Source organism: Cygnus olor, chromosome 9 (genome assembly GCF_009769625.2).
Source record: "Cygnus olor isolate bCygOlo1 chromosome 9, bCygOlo1.pri.v2, whole genome shotgun sequence".
Classification (NCBI taxonomy): Eukaryota; Metazoa; Chordata; class Aves; order Anseriformes; family Anatidae; genus Cygnus; species Cygnus olor.
In genome coordinates this window covers 16,282,931-16,304,366 of record NC_049177.1, presented here as the reverse complement: position 1 = coordinate 16,304,366, position 21,436 = coordinate 16,282,931, and the positions used below count along the sequence as shown (strand labels likewise).

Sequence of the window (21,436 nt, the reverse complement as noted above, 5' to 3'; positions counted from 1 at the left end):
GAGTGGAACGAACAAACGGATTGTAATTCAACCCAAATTAAACGGAGATACATAACAGTGGTTAAGTGAAAGAGCGTGAAAGAAAAAGAGAAGCACATCCTTGCTTTGGTAACAAAGAAGTTTGCTCATTCTTCATCATCAATGAGTTTTGCAAGCTTGAGTCACTTCCTAGAATTCCAGGCTGCAAGGATGAGCACGAAGACCAGGGGGCTGCCTTCCCCTCGGTCTTCCCTGCTTCTTACGTGATCTTAATTCCAGTCAAATTGCAAACCAACCAGGAACTCATTACTACAATGCCTTCATAAGTTACCTGCTCAGTTCTGAAAACAACCTTGGGCACCGATCTTGGTTTCAGATGCTTTCCGTGGGTCTCCAGCATCTGGAGGCAGCTGAGGCTCTGGTATTTCCACTGGCAAGTCTTGTGATTGAGGCAAACAATTAATGAGGAACCTAATTTTCCCACTGATGCTTAACAGAAATATATTAACTACTATATTACTGGGGCCAGGTGACGAGAAGGAGGGGCCGCGTGCAACTCAGGTTTTATCAGAGGGCTACAGTTCACCTGAAAATGGTATCTCTGTATAGAAACACCGTAGTGGGAACAAAACAGGCAAGACGACTGTAATGGGGCAGGGGACGTAATGATCTACACAGTCCACAGCTATCTGAAAGCAGGTACAAGTGGGGAAAAATAAGCTTAAATAAGATTACATAAATTGGGATTTGGTATAGTAAATGCTTCTGCAATTTCCACTAATGTGAAACTACTGGATATTTACCCAGTTAATAACTAGAATTAGGAAACGAACGAGTATGCAAAAAGCAGCTACTGGAGCTTGAGCACTCGGGTTAGGAGAACTGTCAGCTCTGAGCCCTCGAAAGATCCAAAGAGATGTGCTCTTTACATTGATTTAATACTTAAAAATGTATTTTTTTAAGCTGATTTAGAGATTCTGCCCTTGTTAATCACCAACCTTAAAATCTGCACCGAGCACCCAGCTAACTTGATCCAGCACCTGATCTCTAGCACCCTGTTCCTCCTGCTGAGCTGCTCTGGTGGTTCATCCATGTTAGCACCTTCCAGGCAAGGCCACTGATTCTGCTAAGGCTTAAGGCTATGCTAGCTGCCAGTTTGCTAGCAGCATAGTTACGTTAATGAGGGATGTGATTAACTCCCACCACTTTAAGATGGATGCAGTAACAGTGACATGCAATTATTTTTATTAGTAGAAGAATTGGAATGAGCTATACCAGTATAACGTGATTCACACTAGAGAGGTGTCTATTCTGGCACATAAAATGGAGTAAGATTTGCATATACGTTCTTTCATCTTCAGTTTTACAGTTTGGGAGTAATTCCAATGGTTTTTGGGAAACTCCACACATGCATGCTCCATCTGACGTGCTTTGAGTCTCTGCAGCACAGCATGCAAGGAGGCTATTTTAAGTGTTTATAACACTTCATACACATTTGCACATTATTATTTGTGGCTGCTACCATATAATTGGAAGCTTCACGGGAAAGAAATCAGCATGGACGAAGAAGTGCATTAAGTTTGTAGCTGAGCACTCAACTGACTATTGGGGGTCAGAAACACTTGCATGGATTTTTCTCCACTACTAGTCTTAGAACACGTTACACTAAAAAAGGCACGAGATGGAGTTATTCCCAGCAGCCTTCAAAACCGAGACTTTAAAGAGAATGTTCCCCCCTTCACTCAATAAGCTTTGCTTCTTACAAGTTCAGAACAGTCCTAGCTTTTTCTAAGGTTCATTGTGATGATAAACACACAAAAGTGTATGGTATGCACTACCGCTTATTAGAATTTAATGCTTCTTGAACAACTACAATGCAAATGGTCATCACAATAGATGGGAACCTTGGTGGAAACAAGAATTCCCACAAATTGTTTAAGAGTACAGTAAATGAACAGCATTATAAACAAAAAGCCCAAATCTCTCACAAACGTGTACGTTGCATTTACCCACAGATTAGCCCACTACGCACTCACTGTGCAACTGCACTTGTAGAAAATCCTTCAAACAAAAACATTACACTCTAACAGGGAGCATTTTCTGCTTATAGATGTGTTTAAGTAAGACAAAGCACATTTGTCTCGGATTTTTTTCATATTAGTGAGAGATTTTTGCACAAATAGGACATTATATGACAGAGCACGGAGTTGGACAACTTTAAAGGAGGCTCCATTTTGAAATACTTCACTGGCAGGGTATCAACACACTAATAAACATTGTAACTTTCAAAAAGCCATGTTGGGAGTTTATTTTTAAGCTAGAATCTTCAAACAAAAGCACGGCAATGGAACTGACAAAGTTATAAACACGCAGCATGAGAAAATCTAAGTCACTGTGTAAGTAAACTAAGCTAAAACCAAACGGCCTGCTGATGCCTCCCAAAAGCATTTCAACCTCAGTTACACAACCAGACAGTTAAAATAAACATAAACTATGTTTTCTGTATATAATGCATTAAGAAAACTACTACATCCTACACAAACCCTCGTTGTTTCTTATCTCTCCATTTAATACGGAGACACGTTAACATATGCCACAGATGTTTACACGTGTTCTTCCTTACAGTCAAGGGTGCTCACAGAATAAATACACATTCTGAGTCTACTGGGAACGTATTTAGGGAGCAGAGGAGAAAACACAGTCTAATTGCTTACTCTACCTTGTAAAATATGTTTTAAAAATCCTTAATGTATTTCTCCATCCGGAAATAAGGGAAGGAGGACAAAATTCTGTTGAAAGCACCTTGCTTATGGCTGTCAGAAGCGATGATAACAACAGTGTAAGAGCACAAGGAACAGTTGCCTTTAGCTTATGCACACCTGCCGGTTTGCAAAGCGGTTTTCCCCTGTCAACAGGGCAAAATGTTTATAGGGAAAGATATCGAGGACGTGTACGCACTCACAAACACAGACACTCGGAGATGCTCACAGACACGCACACCCGACCAAGAACCTGCCCGACTAAAACCCCATCAGTGAGCAGCAGGCACTGCGACAAACCCCGTAACTCTTTTTAAAACTCAGTCTCCGAGCAGGGGAACACCTCCCCGTGGGAGACGACGAAGCAAGGCACGGCAAAGCAGCCCAGGAGCCCTCCAGGAGGCTGCGGAGGGGCAGAGAGGGAGGGCAGCCCGCCCGGCTCTCCCCGAGGAGCAGAGGAAGGGCGGGGAGGGAAGGCGTGAGGGAGAAGCAGCCCGAGAGCAGAAACACGCCGAGCATCGCCCCAGGAGAGAGAGGGAACGGCCTGCGGGCCGGCCCGGAGCGGGGAAACCCCTCTCTGCGTGCTCCTGAGGAGGGAAAAGAAAACGGGGAGCGGGTGGGGGGATCCCGACTCCTCCGGGCACCCCCTGAGGCAGCTCCCCGCGCAGCGCCCCGACAGCACAGCGAGCCGAGCCCCCAGCCCCCTCAGCCCCGCGGGCAGGGCTGCGGTCCCGGTGCCCGTTCCCGTCCCTCACCGGCCTGGGTGGTGTCGCTGAGGTCGTGGTTGGCGGCGCTGGCCCGCGGGTAGTCGCGGAGCTTCCTGCCGCTCAAGCTGAGCGTGCCGCTGGCCGCCGCTTCTTCCAGAGCTCGGTCCAAGGAACGGCTCCACGAGCCGGGGCCCGCCGGAGGAGGACAGACCGCCGCCGCCGTCGCCACCGCGGCGCCCAGCGGCATCACGGCGGAGCCGCCCTCCGGCGCCGCCAGCCCCGCGGCCGCCATTTCCCCGTCGCCACCGCCGCCGCCGCTCCGGCTTCGTGCCGCGCTGCGCATGCGCGGAGCGCCCCCCGACCGGGCAGACAGGACCCGTGCGCCGGCCATGACAGGCGCGGCGGGGAGTGCGCATGCGCAGCACGCCCCCCATCCCCTCCCTGCCTGTGAGGGCGATGGCGGGGCGCGGCCTGCCACCGCCACCCCTGTGAACAAAGGCGGGTGCCGGGTCATTTACCGTGCCCAGCACCTCATCAGATAGGCACACGGGCAGTATTTTCTTCCTGAACCCCTTCCACGGCTTACATGCGTCCCTCTGCCAAGCACACTTACTCAAAACCGCGACCGCCGAGGTTTATCAGGGTGTTCGCGCTGATCCTGTGACGCGAGGTTGAGGTTGCAGAGTTCTCGTCAGCAGGACGTGTCACAGCAACGTAGAAACCCGTATTAGATTGTGATATCAGCTGTCAGATTATGATATCAGCTACTACAGTCACACCACACAGAGCTACTAAAATATACATTAACTTTTACAGCACCACTGCAAAAAGTAATTACTTTTCCCAGTACAGGCAACAAATGCAAGCCCTCTTCAAATTAGACTATTTTTTGTTACATTCTTCGGAACATTTAATAATGATTTAATCATTAACAACCCCCTAAGATATATCAGAAAACGCATATAACCAACATATTACTGCCCAAGTGGTTATAACAGGGACAAGACAGCACGAAACCTGTAACTTTTTATTTTAAAAAAAATTAACAGCTTCAGAATAGATCAAATGTAATAACTTCTCCAAAAAATACCAAAAGGTACAGTGTAAAGCATCTTCTCATTAAATACAAACTAGCATTTTTTTTTTGATGCATTGCATCAATGTTTTGCATCTATGTTGATGCAAAAGAGTTTTTTTTTGTTGCATCCTGGCACATGGAAAATGTATACACTGAAACAGAATGACTGACACCACATTATCTACTCAAATTCTAACAGTGGGACATCTTATTTTTCAAAAAAAGCCTACTAGTAATTAAGAAAAAACACCTTAACACTGTTATGCTTAGTTCATTTCTGCTAAGGTATATTTGTCAACATTAAAAACAAGGGTTTAAGTTCTATATAGCATCAAGGATGCATTCGGACTTTAAAATTGCTGTATGAATGAAAGCCCTTCTACAGTCAATGCTCTTCAAACATTGAAGTCCCCAGTAAACGCTAGTTAACTTGAAATTTGAGATAAAAATGCAAGGAAACCGGTTCTGTAAGAAGTCCAATGTAAACTCTTCAAGAAAAATAAAACGAAGTAAAACCACTTCAAACACCATGAACATTTGTGGATGCAGCAACCAGCCAGTCTTTTACGTGGCTGTACCTAAACTCCATTGCTACAGAACAGGGTTAAACTCATCAGTTCCTGGGCTGGAAGCAGTTTTAACTGTATGTTATTCCTGAACAGGTGCCTCACTTTTAGGAATCATAAATTAATATTGAGGATGCCCCAGTCCTTACCATCCTGCAGATTCGGATACACAAAGCTATGCCTGCAGCAAGTGACTACCTGCTCCTGCTCAATGCCTTACACACGCTGGTAGACTGAGGGCTTTCTTCCAGTGACATTCCCCAGTTTCAGCCAATTTCAAGACACCTGACAAAGTTTGATCAACTTCACATTTTACCTCTCTTTGGTATATACAAGCAAGTGCCGTCAGATTGCATGCCTCTGGCCATTTGTATGAGCCACAGAAAACCCTCTGGGTCAAGGTTTGCAAGATGAAAATCCTGTGTCTGGGAATGTAAGGAACTCTATCATGCCACTGACTTTCTTGTGAACTGTTACATTTATTCCTATGAAGTTATCCAAAAATTTGAAGTTATTGCATTAAGTTTGAAAAAAAAAAAACTTACAAAAAGAAATAGTAAGCAAAAGTTTAAGAAAAATAGGAGGTGTATAAACTCCATTTGCAGAGGATGCTAATGAACTTGAGATATTTGTAATATAAGTTACTCTCATACTGCCTGTGCAGTACTCCTCCAATATTGTCTGGACCACTTTTAAGGATAAGAGTAGAATAGTCTCCATCCCAATTACATATTATGGGTCTCAGCTAACAGCTTTATTTGTGAAATAGAGAATGCAAAACATTTAGTCTTCAAGAAAGGAAAAAAAAAGAACTTCAAAAGCACAAAGAAGTACAACCAATGCTCCCATGAAAAATGCTGCTACATCACTACTAAAGTATTCACGGACTGAGGCTCTGTGCCAAACTGCAGTCCAGAGGAAAGTTCATAGGCAGTCCCTAACATCCTAAAGTGGGATTTGTAATGATACACTGACACAATCTTTACTATAGCAGGGGGTCAAAGAACAGATACCGAGTACTTCTAAACAGAAAGAAAAACCTTTTAACTTCATGTTTAAATATTGGTTGCAAGATGAACCAAAATCGGTGTTTGTTAACAGCTGGGCAACAGAATCTTTTCCAACCAGGTGATGGTGCTACTCCAGTAGATTAGTTTCCCAGTTTTCCCCCTCTCAGGGCAAAATGTCTTTTACTGCTCAAAGTAAAAGTAATAAAGACAGTGCCACCATCTTAGCAAGAAGTCTGGAGAATTTCAGGGACGTACGCCATATTCTTCTGCCCACTTTCATCTCACTTTCTTAAGTAGGTGGGATCAGCGCTCAAGTCCATTCGACAGGTTAGCCCACGGTTACAAAACGGCTTCCTTTGTTCTGAGACAGCGCTGTTCTTTGCTCCTTCAGGATCCCAAAACGTTCGTTCAGTGTCATTCCTGTCTGAAAAATAAAATAATTTCATAAACTTAAAAGACGTTAGGTTAATTTAGTCAAAGTAATAAATACAAGAATATTTTTTTCCTCCTTTGGTTTCGTCACTTGACCTCCTAACTCAAATTCCTAAAACAAAAAAAGGTCTGTTTTGGTTTAGCCCTTTCCTGCACCATTTAAAAAAATCAAGAGCTGCTACTTCTTCGAATTTATTAAGAATACATGGTACACAATGTCAAGACTGACAGCCTACTCAGAAAACTGTAAAAAAGTTAAACTAAGGACAGACAGACTGAAAAGGGAACTTTTACTACACGTATTTCCCCACAGAGATTCTATGCAACTTCAACAACTACAGCTGTTTAACCACTATAATGCAGTTTGTTTTCCAGTTCATCCAGTTGAGGCTGCATACTGGATTCTAGTCCAAAAGTTCAAATATTTTTTCCAATATTATAGTAGACTATTTTTGACATACTGCTTGTTCATTAAAGGAACAAATCCAGACCAATGCCCTGACCCTATACAGTTTTCTGCAGATGGCAGCAAGGAGCTGATTATAAGAACAGCCTCATCTTGTGGTCAAATTCTCCGGCATCTGTCAGCCTGTAAGAATTTCATCAATGACAGCACTAAGATTTCTGCATCCGATCACTCATCTTCATTAAACTTTGGAAAAATATTAATCATTCAAGTGGTTGTGTCATCACACTGATCACATCTGATTTTCTCACCCCACCTTTTTTTTTTTTTTTTTTTTAAATGCTAGATGCATAGCAAAGGTTGCCCTATAAAATCAGGTTACACCACCAAATGACGCTTGTTCCTGAATTACGCACACTTGCTGATTCAAGCACAGCAGGAACACCAGAAAGCTTTTAGAAACATTCAGCATTTTAAATCCTATTTAAAGCACGTGGGTATTCAAGATGTAAACTAGCGGAACAGGAACAGTGAGTTCAGGTACTTGCTTGAAGTTACACAGCAAGTTAGTGGAAGAACTAGAAGTGGAAATGAAGTCGTCGCCAGTTCCCCCTTTTTTCACTAGCGAATCTAGGAGAAAAGTGCCCGGCTCACCAGATTTTATCTGTCTTAAAACTACTTCCACAGTCAAAGAATGAAACTACATTTACCTGTTTTCCAACACTATTAATATCAAACTGCAATGGAACCCCTTTGGGAATCTTCTTCTCTTCAGACTGGTCCCTTTTCATCAGAAATGGGGGCACAGGAGTGCGAGTTAATCGCAATTTCTGGGAACTGTGAAAGAAGAACATTAGACAGGACACCGTGAATACATGTTTTATGCAACGAAGCCTTACTGCTGATAGAAATATGAATTTTTCATCATGCCATTTGATTAGGCCAGCTGACTAGCTGGAGGGCTCAAATTCAAGGAGGTTAAAGTGAAGCAGAACTATAAAAGTGTAGGATTTGTTACTGTTATTAGACAGCAAGTGTCCCAAAAGGAAGCAATTTTATTTTTTACTGACAAACCCATTATTCACGGTTAATTATTCTTGTAAATACATAAAATAAAAACTGGTATAGTTTTCCCTGCAGATAAAATGTTAATAATGGAAAAAGCTACTCAACAGATTTTTAAAATAAAACACCTCATGAATCAACATTGCCTTCAATTTCATGAAGACAAATACAGCAATGCTTTCTTTAAGCACAGTTCCAGCAGCGTCATTACTGATCAGGCAGAAACTATTACCATCACTCATCAACTAGATGCTAAATTCATTTTTATTCAGATCAGGAAGGAAAACAGCTGTAATACAGCCTGAATTGGAACGGGCAGACAAGGTGATCTACCAGCCCACCACTCTTCGACTCTACCCAGCAGATCAAGCTCCTGATCAGAAGATGTCTCGTTAAACTCAGCTGTGGTATTACTAACACAGCTCAGAAATACTCATAAACGGGACAGATTTAGAAGTCTTCAGAAGAAGCTGTCACGTGAAGTCACATGAAAGACTATCCAAAAGGAACTTGCTAAATGGCTCAGGAACAGCGACTTCATTTACGTTAACATTTCAGAACTATTTCTCAAACTCACAGTGGGGATAGGATTGCTCCTGGGTTGTCGATGGACACAGTCAGAATCCCTCCACTTGTGGTAGAAGTTCGCCATCTAGTTTGAAAACACAGAAATCACAAAAATATTGCTGAAATTTCAGTCAGAACATCTTCAAATGTGTGTCCAGAACTCAGGCTAATAAGGAACGTGCAAGTTTTCAGAATATAGGCCAATACAAAGATCACATGCAGCCAAATTTACTCAGCCTGCTTTGTTACCAACAACATGATACAAGATGAATACGAAGGGTGAGGGTGGAGGGTGTCCATCTTGTGGCCTGCCTTGCATATTTCCAAACTCCTTCACAGGCTCTATATTTGTATCGAATAAAATGGAAATTGCATCAAGAGCTTAGGAGACCACTGACATTTGAGTTTTTCTTCTCATCTGTGCAGTATTCATGAGACTAGTCTGTTCCTCTGAAGTTACCACCTACCCCCTCCTTCCTGCAAGTGTCTTATTGCAAATAAACTCCTCCTAGTTAAATTGAGAAATAATTTAGAAAACAACTGAGAAAAATAGGGGGAGGATCGCTGTCACTCAGTTGAGATATCTATAGGGGAACGAAAAAAAGCATCCTATTACCACAGCTAGGAGCAGAAGCCAGAATTAAAAGGGGAACAGCAGTACAAACAAGTAACTACACTCAAGTTTTCCAAGTGAAATACTTACTGACGAGTTCTCTTTACTGTCTGGTTATCAAGATCTTCTGTTGTCTGCACTTGGGCCTGCACCTGAAAGCACATCAATACAGACACTGGATTTGCACACTGCTTCAACTCCCATTGTAGAAGCTGGAAATACAGCAGTTCAAAAATAGAAGTTTAAAGCTGTTTACACACTGTGCACAAACTGGGCTGTACTTTCAGAGGGACATGAAATAACTATCCTATTAACTTTGTAAGGCATTGGAAGAAAATTACTCTAAGAACCTAAAATGTTTTAAGCATCGTCAATAAAGTAACTTAACCAATAAAGAGATGAAAACATCTTGGAGAACTTCAGCAAACATTATCAAGATGCACCAAAGCGTTACCAGGCCAGCAAGAAAAGCCACGGCTGTAGTTCTGCAATTCCTGTGGATGGAAAACAGTAACTACCTAGAGTTAAAATAACAGCAGATGTAGAATAAAGGCATGAATGAAACCTGAGAACACCATTCACTGCATATCCCTTTTTTTTTTTTTAAATCTTACTCAAAATAACTAAAAAACCCTCTTTGAATACAAATAAGATGGACATATTCAGATTCTGAAACACGTTATTGCTCTATCATTTACCTGAAGGCAGCTGTTGAAAGCTGTGCATTGCTTTCTAACATTTACTTTTGAGAGGAAGAAGTAATAGCTTAAAGCTATCCTCAAATACTCAGCCAAGTTCCATGCCCTTCAGAACAGTCGAGCTATGCTGGAATAGGAAGCAAGACCTAATAGGTTACAATAACCGAAGGGAACAAGTACATGTCTCCAGAAGAACATGTGCCTATTTTCCAGTCTACTTGAAGTTTCTACTTAGATCTGATGATCAAAGGTGATTAATTAATTTTAATGTTATGGGTTAGCTCAAAATCTGTGGCACAACTTTGTTTTCAGCAATGTTTATTACCTTCAAGCCTCTTCGAAACAAGAAAGTTGCTTGACGAGTGTCTTTCTGTTGATTTAGTTTGTTTCCAATTCTGGCAAAAGCGGACTGCGTGTTATTCCTATAATATTTAGAAAATATAGTCAAAGGCTCCATAGATAACATTTAAGAGAGACCACTACGAAGGTCAGGAAACTGCCCAACGCATCACTAAGGACATCTGCAAAGCTGCCTCTTTGAGGCATAAAATTTCAGTTGCAATAAGCTTACCAACTAGGAAAAAAACATTTTAAAATGGAGACATTTTTAGGACTAGAGATTATAGATCCATAGAATCGTTTAGGTTTGAAGAGACCTCTAAGATCATCAAGTCCAACTATCCACCTACCACTATACGTCCACTGGTGAACCATTTCCCTAAGCGCCACATCCACACACCTCTTAAACACTTCCAGGGATGGTGACTCCACCACCTCCCTGAGCAGCCTGTTTCAATACCTTACCACCCTTCCTGTGAAGAAACACTTCCTGACAGCCAGTCTAAACTTCCGCTGGCAGAACTTGCTCCTGTCACCTCATGTCCTATCACTTGAGAAAAGAGACTGACACCCTCCTTGCTTCAACCTCCTTTCAGGTAGTTATAGAGAGCGATGACATCTCCCCTCAGCCTCCTTTTCTCCACCCTAAACAGCCCAGGTTCCCTCAGCCGCTCCTCACGTCTTGTTTTCTCACCCCTTCACCAGCTTTGTTGCTCTTCTCTGCACACACCTGAGCAACTCAATGCTTTTCTTGTAGTGATGGGCCCAAAACCAAACTCAGTACTTGAAGTGTGGTGTTGGGTACAGAGGGACAATCACTTCTATAGTCCTGCTAGCCACACTATTTCTGGTGCAGGCCAGGACGCCACTGGCCTTTTGATCACCTGGACATGTTGCCAGCTCATATTCAGCTGGCTGTTGGCCAGCACCCCCAGGTCCTTCTTTGCCAGGCAACTTTCCAGCCACTCTCTTCAAAGTCTATACTGCTGCACGGGGCTGTTATGACCCAAGTGCAGCACCTGGCATTAGGACTCCTATGTCACAGGTTAATAATTCTGCTTTTTCACTTTAATATCCTCCAGGACTTTATATTAGATAAAAAAGAGCAGTATTGGTAACTGTAAACAAGCTGTGTTTACAGTTTCCATACGAGCCACACAGTGAAAATTTCCATCACAAAGACGAGTTCAGCTGCAGTTTGTAACTGATACAGATCAATTGTGGCACAAATAAAATATGCAATACCTTCCAAGAAACTGAAGATGGCACCAGCTTCCACAAAGACATTTTATTTAGAAAATTCACTAAACCACGGTTGTCACTTTGAAGCTATGGAAATCCATGTTGGCCATTTTCATGTAGGTTGCCTACGATTTAAATGAAGGCAGAATACCAGATGCTCACAAATGCAGGTACTTCCCAAGTGTTCTACGCAGCGATAACTTCCTGTCTTTGTATCGAGATCATGTTCAGCTTCAGATCTACTAAACTTCATACACATGACAGTCTTGATAGTACTACGACTGCCAGTACCTACCATTTTCCCTCGGACACAGTTCTGTCAGAAACAAGACTCATCATGGAAAGTTATCAAGAAGAGCTCAGAAAGCAGACATGGCATTTTACCTTCTGTTTAGTGGAGCAGGCCTCCTGAGGACTGGAATTTGTTTTCTCTGCATATCAGATTGTCTCTGCAAATTTGTTTTCTTTTTCAAAACTGGATAATTCCGCTGTGTGTTCTTAAAAATAAGAAAATAAATAAATGCAATATATATGTATAATATATACATAAAAACACACGCTAAATTGAATTAGGAACAACATAGCTATAACCTGAACGTACACTTATTACTGAGTCCTTTCCTATCTCTAAAAAGGAGAGTATTTCATGAGTCAGTTGTTAAACTGAAACAGGTATATATTAGAATTGCCATTTAAAAACATCTATATTTCTCTCCTGTGTATTGTAACTGTATGCGCTTCTGCAGTTTCAAGCTTTGTCAGGTTCTCCTGGAAACTGAGATTTTTCCTTCAATTTTTGTTTACAAGCTTCTTACAGAACACATTTCGCTTTGCCCATCTTTCACAGTTCACTGTAATTTGAGAAATACCATCTATACTGTTATGAATCATATGTTCCCCTCATTACCAGGCCAAAAAAAGCATAGCTTAGCAGTTACTTTTTGATTATTTCACCTCCCTATATATAACTGACAATGCCTCCTCCACACACCTTTAAAATTGCTCTTCTTCACAAATCCAAAAGCAATCCCTGTTCTACAATACCAGACTAGCTGGAGCAGGCAGGAATGCACTGGAGGAATGCAGAAGAGGGAGGCTACTGACAGAGGTATTTGCAAAACTTCTTTTTTGTAATAGGCCCATGTTTAACACCTGCACGTGTGTTGAATCACTGGTTTGTAGCAAAGCAACACAGATGACAAGAAATCCTAATAAGTGAGCTTTTCTTGTAAAAATACCATAAATACTCACACACTCTCACAGAACATACTTCTGCGCTTCAATCTTCATGGCTTGCTTTGCTTTGCATGGCTTTTGCTTTTTTTTTTTTTTTTTTCACTTTGCAGGGCTTTTGCTTGTTCAAAACCTTTCAAACCTAGTCACTATCCATCCCTCTCAAAACAAAAAACCACTCAGCCAACACACCCGCAATTTCACAGAAGGTTGTACCAGGTGTCTGCATGCTATAGAACCAGCACACTGGAATATATTTCAGTAGCAGTAGTCTGAAGCCACTGTGTTCCATTTCTAATGGGTTGTTTTAGCAAAGTCAGGGTTACACCTAATGCAGACAATTACATGAACCACTGGAATTGCATTAATTACCTTCTCACTAAGCGGCTGTCTGTTCAGAGGACTAATTCCTTTGCGTGAACCCATTGCTTTCTTGGCTGCCAAGCCTGTTTTAACTCCGTAAGAACGCTTCTTCCCTGCTATCTTCTTTCTGTGTCCCAAACGATTTTTACCGTAACCTGCAAAAAAAAATTTGAACAGTTCAACAATTCTTACTGAAATACAAAGTTTATTGTGTTAAAATGCTATGCAAGCAACGCAGCTTATTTGGCTGCACACTTCTAGCCTTAGAGTAGAAAATATCACTACGCTTGAAGACAGTTTGGTCATTCAGTTATTTTATTAAGTCTGGCTCTACAGCTAGCACAACAATAATCACCTTCTCATACAGATCACAATTTTGCTTTCCTTCACTGAATTAATTAATGTTGAAAACTTGTTATTTGACATGTCTGCAGGGACAACTTAAGAGTCCTTCTGGCATAGGAAACTACCAAATACACCAAAATGGACCTTCATCAAGTACTGAGTAACACAAAATCAAACCAAATAATTCAGGTCCCCAGCAATTCAGCAGACTTCAAATTACCAACTTAATAAAGAAAAAAAAAAGAGAAAAAAAGCAACTTCAAAGCTTATTATGTACATCAGTGGTTCCCAAGACATAACTTAAGAAAAAAAAGAATATAGCAAGTGGCCCACAAAACCATATTAAACAGTATATGAATTAGATCACATTTAAAGTGTTTTCAAATTAGAAGCCTGCATGGCAGTCTACACAAGACTGAGAAATGACAGCTGTCTTTGGATATAAAAGGCTTGCAAGTCTGAGGTCTGTAGTATAAACATCTCAAGTCTCCGGTTACAAGGGTTTGGTTAACCCTGTCTGGAGCCATTTAGCTTCACGTTACATAAACATACCATGCTTCGGTTTTATCCCCAAGTTAGCATCCCCTCTAGAACCTCAGACTGCAAGATAAATTTAAGACTGAGAAGTCAGCTCTGCAGAAACAGACACATCTAAGTCCTGACATATGTGACTTCGTAGCACTGATGACAGATCTGTGCTTCCTCATGAGACCCGATCATGAGGCAAGCCGTGGATCAGAACCTAGCTTGGATTAATCTGCTGTTGAGAAACTGCTATGTAACCACACTGTGTAGACAGTTAACAAATGCTCTTCCCCGTTAAAAGAAAAGCTGAAAAACAGAGTTATTTAGGCTGGAAGGGACCTCACAAGCTCTCTGGACCAAGCTCTGCTCAATGAAATGACAACTTCAAAGTCAGCTCAGGCTGCCCAGGGTTTTGTGGGGTTGCATTCTGTGTATCACCAAGGACAACTTTTATTCAAATGGACAATGATCTCTCTGCTTCTCCCCACAAAAGCTGAGAAAGTCCCAGCTCGAGTTCCTTGCTTCCTTTCAGAGAGTTTGGCAGCAACTTCTAAAACCAGAGGGAATTGAATGCTCATCATTTGTGGTTTCTGTAGCTGTCCACACACAAGAGAGGATTTGCCACTTATCAGAATAACTTCAATGGCCATGGAGTAGCAGTAAATCTACTGGTCGTAAGTAAGTAATAACTAAAATCCTCAGAAGAACTATTTAATGATACCTTATGCTCAAAAACAATACAGATGAGGGGTGCTTCAATGGGAGGAAACGTATGGAAGGAAATGTATGGACCCGTCTAGAATGGAGCAGTTAAAGCTATTCACAGTGTTTCAACAAATCATGAAGCTAGCAATTCTGGGAAAAAAAAGTTTGCCTTTTTTCCCCTAGAACAAGGGCAGACAAGGGAGGAAAGTTCCAAGAGTTCAAAGTAACTGCCAAGACAGTTGTATTACAGATTTTGTATTTGAAGCTCAAGTTCTTCCTAAAATTCTAAATTGTAATACTTGCTTCTTTTGTGCCCTTCAGGTCACAAACAGCTGCATTGGAGAACTGTGGTTGTAAATAGAAGCCTACACTTGACAATCTACCACTTAAATTCACTTACTCTCACCTCCACAAATAGTCTTACACTTAGCTGACTGACATAAAACATTCTCCTGTACTGTCAACAATTTACCAAAGATGCACAAATTAATTAACACTGTTACGTTGGCCTGTCTAAAAAGCAAAACAACTCTGAGTTACATGACATTTCATCGATCTCCAAAAGACATTTGGGTCTAAGAACACAAAAACCACTGCTACAACAAATATTAAGCAGTGACAAAGAAAACATGGGGATTACTGTGAATACACCAGACAGATGTGCATTTGTTTTAAACGAATGCTACTTAACAAGAAATTGTGTATACTAAACATTTAGTTAGCTGAGGTGGTAAACGTTCTGTATGGACAGTATCAACCGGTGCTAAAATGGTACTTTTCAAAATTAAACGTAAGCAAAAACAGTTTTTATTTCTAGCAGGTGCTCTTCTTGTACCAGACTAATACCTGGGAATCATCTAAAAATGACTCCTACTTATTGAAAAATCTGACAGCTACTCAGGAAATCTGCAGTAAAGGTGTTACTGTGTACTTTTCCCCTCTTCACTCCCTGCCTACGTGATTTTTTTCCCCAACTGCTGTACTCCACTGTAAAAGCACACACTTAAGAAGGCTGACGTGGTACTTCCTTTGCAACCCAAAGTCTTAACAAGAAAAGCCAACTCAGACACCCTGCACTATCCATCTGTATGTCCCAGAGGCAGCGCTACAGACTGCAGTAACAGCTATTTTTGGGAAGCCTGCTAGGAGAACTCTACCTAGCATATATAAATCTATTGGCTCTTTTTCACAAAGCTCCAAAGTTTGGCAAGGCCTGCACATTTCCTAATATACGAGTTTTGGCATGAACACTCTCCATCCATCTCTGAGGGACCAAGTACTAACACAATTTCCAATACTGAAAGAAAATGGAAAAAAAATCAGAAAGAAAGGCAATCCTTCCTTGCATCAAGAGAGTCCACGAAGTACCTAAGCTGCCTGTTGGCCAGACATCTCAATGTTGTTCTCATACTGAAGCAGGAAAAAAAACACAAACGTAAACACATCACAAAAAGCTGTATTACAATCAAAACTGTATAACTCTATTTGAAAAACACCCAAATTGACTGCGTCAATCCGTACATTTTCAGGAGCTTACATTTCAACTCAAAAAAATTTCACAGTCCACATCGTATTTGATATACCCACCCTTCTGTTGTTGGATTCCCCACTTGGAGCCTGGTGTCCTGAACTGCCGAGTTCGATTCTGATGAAGCCCTCTTTTCATTTTGGGGGAATATTGCTTTCTCTCTTCTTTCTTGTTCAGCTTAATTATATCATCTGTAAGAAGGAAAAAAAAAAAAGATTTGACATATTGCAGACATATTTTAGTTCTAAAGAAAAGAAACCACAGCTGCTTAGAGTTACGTGAAACAGACCAGTTAATCTTGAGAAACCAGCACAGACAAGTTGAGGTCCCAGTAATATCTCCATAAAGCATCCAGTCCTGATTAGTCTTACAGTCCTTATTTGATAATATAATGTCCTAGAAAAAAGGAGCTGTTGCACACATTCAGAACATCCAAGACACTTGAAAGATCATTACATTTAAAAAACAAACAATCTGTTAGTTTTTGTAGACCATTGAAGAAAAGGTAATCCCATCTCACTCTCACACCTTCCAGGCTACAGAAAAAATGTTAGTTCAAGCCTTAACTCTTTCATCCTATGTTACTCAATGAAATCAGACAGAGGAACTCAGGCTATCAGTTATCTTTATAAGTTCACTGAGGTTCAGACGACAGGAAAAAGCAAGCAAGACTTCTCTCCCCAAGTACCTGCAATCCTAAGCAATCATCTTATCTATTGTCGTAGGGAACAATGTTGAACAAATTATTACTGGGTTTAAGAATATGTCTAAGATTATAAACTGATAAATTCATGAAAAGCAAACAGGTTTGTCAATAGCAAACCATGCCACACCAGCTTGATTTCATCCACTGATCAGGGAGCTGACTCAGGAGATACGTGTAAAGTAACAGCTGCGGTATGCCTTCACTTGACTGTTCGCTTGTCTACAAAAACACCATAAAAGAAGATGTCGAATTGTACTTTATTGCATCTCAATCGTGGGAGCACAACTGACACAAACATCATATTCCAGAGAGCTACCACAAACATGGACATCCCTTTCTGAGCCAGGTAGAGAAGGGAGCAGGGTTGCTGTATTTAACCAAGTTCAAATGGACTTAGATGGGGTAGAAAAGAGAAAACAGCCAATAGAAAAAAATCACAAAATTTTGTTAGCAAATGCTTTGTATCCTACTGAAGTAAAGAGAAAATCAGCCTACTTTGCTGCAAAAATGAATGAGTATTTGGAAAAAAAAATCCATTAGGTAAAGGACTGCTGATACAGGTCACTCGGGTTTCGATTGCTATAGAAACTTCTTTACCAAAGAGCTCGTCCCTAGAGAAGAGATTCCTGAACAAACCTTTCTGTATGACAACGGAAACCAGAGCCACTTCAAAATGGTATCCAGCTCAAAAATAGCTCAAAATATCGCTGACAAATGCAGTACTCAACTGGAAGCATTGCTCAAGCTTAGTACCAGCAATAAACTGGTGCTGAGCAAAAGATAAACCCCCAACCTTGGATCTACAGGGTCTTGAAGAGCTGACCCTGGAGCTCTTCAAGAAAGACGTAGAAGTTAGTAGCATGGTTTAGTGCTGGACTTGTCAGTGCGAGGTTAAAGGTTGGACTAGATGATCTTAGAGGTCTTTTCCAACCTGAATGATTCTATGACTCTGTGTACTTCTGCATAAGGGGTACCTCCACCCCAATGTCCCTGTGATGCAAACTACCAGGTTCAGAGAACATTGACCCTTGTTTCACAGTTCATCTGCTCCATCTCAGATCCCATTTTGGCAAAACAGACAGCTGTTGATGCACACAGGCTTGCAAGTTTTTGAAACAAAAGGACTAAAGTTTCAGCAATTCTCTTATTTGGGGAAACGAAGGTTATCTTTATAATTTACCATTATGCTTCAGGTCTTAACTAAGGAGTGTGTTCTCCTACCTTGTCTGCGATCAGAGATTAAAATTACACCTGGAACAGCAGAATAATTTAGGAATATTATCAAACTGAATGCTTAGCCTCAGATGAGTTACATACTCTAGCAATAAAAATAGGTTTAATCCTTATTAGTACGTCAAAATACTCAACACTAAGATCTAGATCCTAAGATTTCCTAGTTTAGCATCATGACAATTTTTTGATACAATGACAGATGTGGGACTGAACCTTATCTTCGTTTACAGCAGGCCATAAAACTATGACTTAGGGACAGTAGGTGGGGACGAAACTGTTCTCATGCAAGTTTCCCCTGCAATTAAACAAGCTAAGGGACACACCCACCCTCTACAGATTCTTAACCAAAACGCCACCATGACACCACAACAGTTCTTCACCATCTGTTATTGGGCAATGCCCAGAATATGTAGCAGTGGCAAATTCAGAAGTTAATTTGGCCAAATAAGAAAATATTCAACTTTATGAAAATAAGCTAGTTGCTGAGAATCAATGACCTTATTCTTAGTAACCTTGGAAACAAAGACTCAGTATGCTAGTCTATAAATAAAAATAGATTTATTGGAATGCTGTAATGGGACTTGACATTCAGAAACACTCTAAACATCATTTTACATGTCATCACCAGAACAAAGAACTCCACTGGATCTTCTACAAAGGGAAAAAATGTACATATCCTCTTATTTTAAGGTGATCCACAAAAGCCAAGTCTACCGTAGCCTTCCAATTCAAGCCATGATTTCACTGTTTGAAGAGAACCTCCTGGCGGTACCAATCCACCATGCTTTCGCAGCAAAACAGAGCAGTCTCGGAGCCACAACACCAGGTTTTTGCTGCTGGGGTTTTTCTGAACAAACCCTGACTGGAAGACGTACTCCAGGCATCCACCAAACGTTCCGCCAACTACCAAGCAGGCTCAGCGCCGAGGATCAGAGCAGAATTAGTTTGGAAATATATAATGATGAGGGGTGCCAGGTTGCGGGCCCCGCCTGAGGGGCAGCCAGGCCCGCAGGCCTGAAGCGGCCCTGCACCTTCCTGACAGGCTTGGAGGGCAGGAGAAGGGAGGTAGGACAGAAGAAGGGAAGCAGGTCTCTGCCGTGCCCCGGACACCCCCCTACCACCCCGGGGACCCACCTCAGGCCTCCGGGCTCGTCCCCAACCGATAACGGCACCCCCCCCCCGCCCCCCAGCCGTTGGCTCGCTCCGCACCCCCTTTGGCTCAACCCTACGCCCCCCCAGCTCACCCAGGGACATGTCAATCTTCTCCAGGCTGTCGCTGCTCCCGCTCCGGGCCCCCGCAGCGGCCGAGGAGGCCGAAAGCGGCGCCGCAGCCCCGAACCCGCTCATGGCCGCCCTCGCTCCGCCGCCTCCCCTCAGCCGGCCCGAACCGACGGCGGGCGGGCCTCGCGCATGCGCACTGCGCACGCGCAGCAGCCCTCCCCTCGGCCAGCGCCCCCCCCCTTCCCCAAAATGGCCGGCGGCGCGTGCGCAGGGAGAGCCCCTCAGGCCGCGGGCCTGGTGTCAGGGCTGCGGGTGGCTGTGAGGCAAGGAACAGGGGTCCGAGCCCAAAGTAGCACGTTGGGATTGGAATTGTCATTTAGAAATAAAAGAGTATGGCGACTGATGTTTTGTTTTCTTTGGATTCTTGTCAAAGTCACTTTCTGCAGCTTTTTGTCAGTCACAATTCTGAAGTTCAGGATGATTAATAGGAAGAATTTGTTTTTCTTCAATAAGGAATCTAGCAAAGCATTTTTTTCCGTATATTTCCGTTCTGTGGAGGTGTGTGTATTGTTGATGGGTCAACAGTACATGCATACCTAGTGGCCAGCTGACTGCTGCTAAATGAGGTGTAACAGGGCTGGCTACCTCTTTTTCATAGAATCATTAAGGTTGGAAAAGACCTCCAAGATCATCTGGTGCAACCATCACCCTACTGCCAATGTTACCCACTAAACCATGTCCCTAAGCACCTAACCTTTCCTTAAACACCTGACTCACCACTTCCCTGGGCAACCCAACTCAGTGAAGGAAATTTTTTTCCTTCATCTGGCACTCTCTTCATCGAACTTTAGGGATTGTAATTATCGTTGAAATCTCTACATCATCTTGCTTATTGTTGGTTGAAATTGGTCAGTGAGTTCTAGAGATACTAAAGGAAGGAACAGATGGGCAGACAACATGGTCATATAGGCTGGACTTCCTTCAGAAAACAGTTGATAAATGCTGAAAGGAAAAATCCGTATCAGTTTCCCCTGTTCACAATGGGCATCTTGTGTTATTGTCCACATCTCCCTGCATTTTCTCTGGGATTTGTGTTGAAGCTGCCATTCAAAATTTGATTGCCCCATGCCCTTGACCTGCAGCAGGCTTTGCAATGTGACCAGAGGATAACTTGTTTTAGGGTTTGACTGACTGCATGCAGACTCCAGGCACTATATTGCAAACACCCTTGGGCAGGAATAAATATTTCCACAGACACAACCTTCCCCTTACAGTGTGAATACTCCCACATTTCATTAACTGCCTGCATACAACATATGCTCGTTTGCTACAACAAATTTTCCCTAGCAAATACCTCTCTGCCAAATGCAATATCCAAAGTACCCAGCGCACAACTAAATCCTCGTGTATGTAATCGCTGGCACAGTTTTATCCTTCCATGCCAGAGGTACCTTAATCTAAACACTAGGCAGTCCTTTGCCCCTTAAGAGCAGAATGAGATCTTTCTAGGAGTATAAATCATGAAGAGCAAGAATGACAGAAAAGAATTGAGGATCTGTACTGTACCACAAACTGTTGACAAGGCCTTTTCCATGCTTTTATGCTCTTTATGCATGTCTTTCCTTTCAAAATAAGGCCAATAACATGCTTCTGGATGTTCCTCTTGCTGAATTACTGGCTGGAAGAGAATGGCTCAGTTAACATCATCGGAAATCTTCAGCTAGTGAGAGATTTTCCAGTCATGCAAGCAGGAGGAACTCACAACCACAGTGCAGGATGCTGTGAATTCTATCCCCATTTTCTTCTCTGTGTTCTCTCATGTGCAGAATAACTTCAGACGTAGAGTCTTGGAGCCAAATATTTGATAATTTATGCATTTTCCTCCAGATGACAAGTGGGATTTGATGACAAGTGATTGATGATGTGTGGGACTTGAGGTTTTTAAAGGTCACATTTCTAAAGGAAAGATGCTATCGCCAGATTACCGATAAATACTAATAATGGAGGTGTCAAATAAAATGTGCATTTTTTGCAAAACCTTAAATCAAATTCCTGTGATGTTATAGGGTGCAGCTCCATCTGGTGACTGTGTCACACTGAGAAACAAATGCTGTTT

The 21,436-nt window shown here is 42.1% G+C and overlaps 2 protein-coding genes across 38 annotated transcripts in view; both read right to left on the bottom strand.

Annotated features, from left to right (window-relative positions):
* Positions 1 to 3,808, bottom strand: part of LRCH3 (leucine rich repeats and calponin homology domain containing 3) — a 61,571-nt gene extending 57,763 nt beyond the window's left edge. For 33 of the 37 annotated variants that reach the window (XM_040567788.1, XM_040567794.1, XM_040567797.1 and 30 more), the window contains exon 1: positions 3,494 to 3,803. In XM_040567788.1, the coding sequence (XP_040423722.1) occupies positions 3,494 to 3,788 (295 nt within the window). In that variant the 5' untranslated portion in view covers positions 3,789 to 3,803. Of the gene's footprint in view, positions 1 to 3,493 lie in introns of all 37 variants that reach the window. The other 4 variants (XM_040567791.1, XM_040567789.1, XM_040567787.1 and 1 more) reach the window with 4 other exon arrangements.
* A 650-nt stretch (positions 3,809 to 4,458) lies between these two features.
* On the bottom strand, positions 4,459 to 19,523 carry FYTTD1 (forty-two-three domain containing 1). The gene is made up of 9 exons (XM_040567830.1): positions 19,344 to 19,523; positions 16,220 to 16,351; positions 13,067 to 13,212; positions 11,846 to 11,958; positions 10,206 to 10,302; positions 9,273 to 9,334; positions 8,580 to 8,654; positions 7,648 to 7,774; positions 4,459 to 6,523 (listed from the first exon to the last, which is right to left on the bottom strand). Exons 1-9 carry the CDS (start codon positions 19,444 to 19,446, stop codon positions 6,428 to 6,430), a joined length of 951 nt encoding a protein of 316 aa, XP_040423764.1. The 5' UTR covers positions 19,447 to 19,523; the 3' UTR covers positions 4,459 to 6,427.
* Positions 19,524 to 21,436: the final 1,913 nt, after the last annotated feature.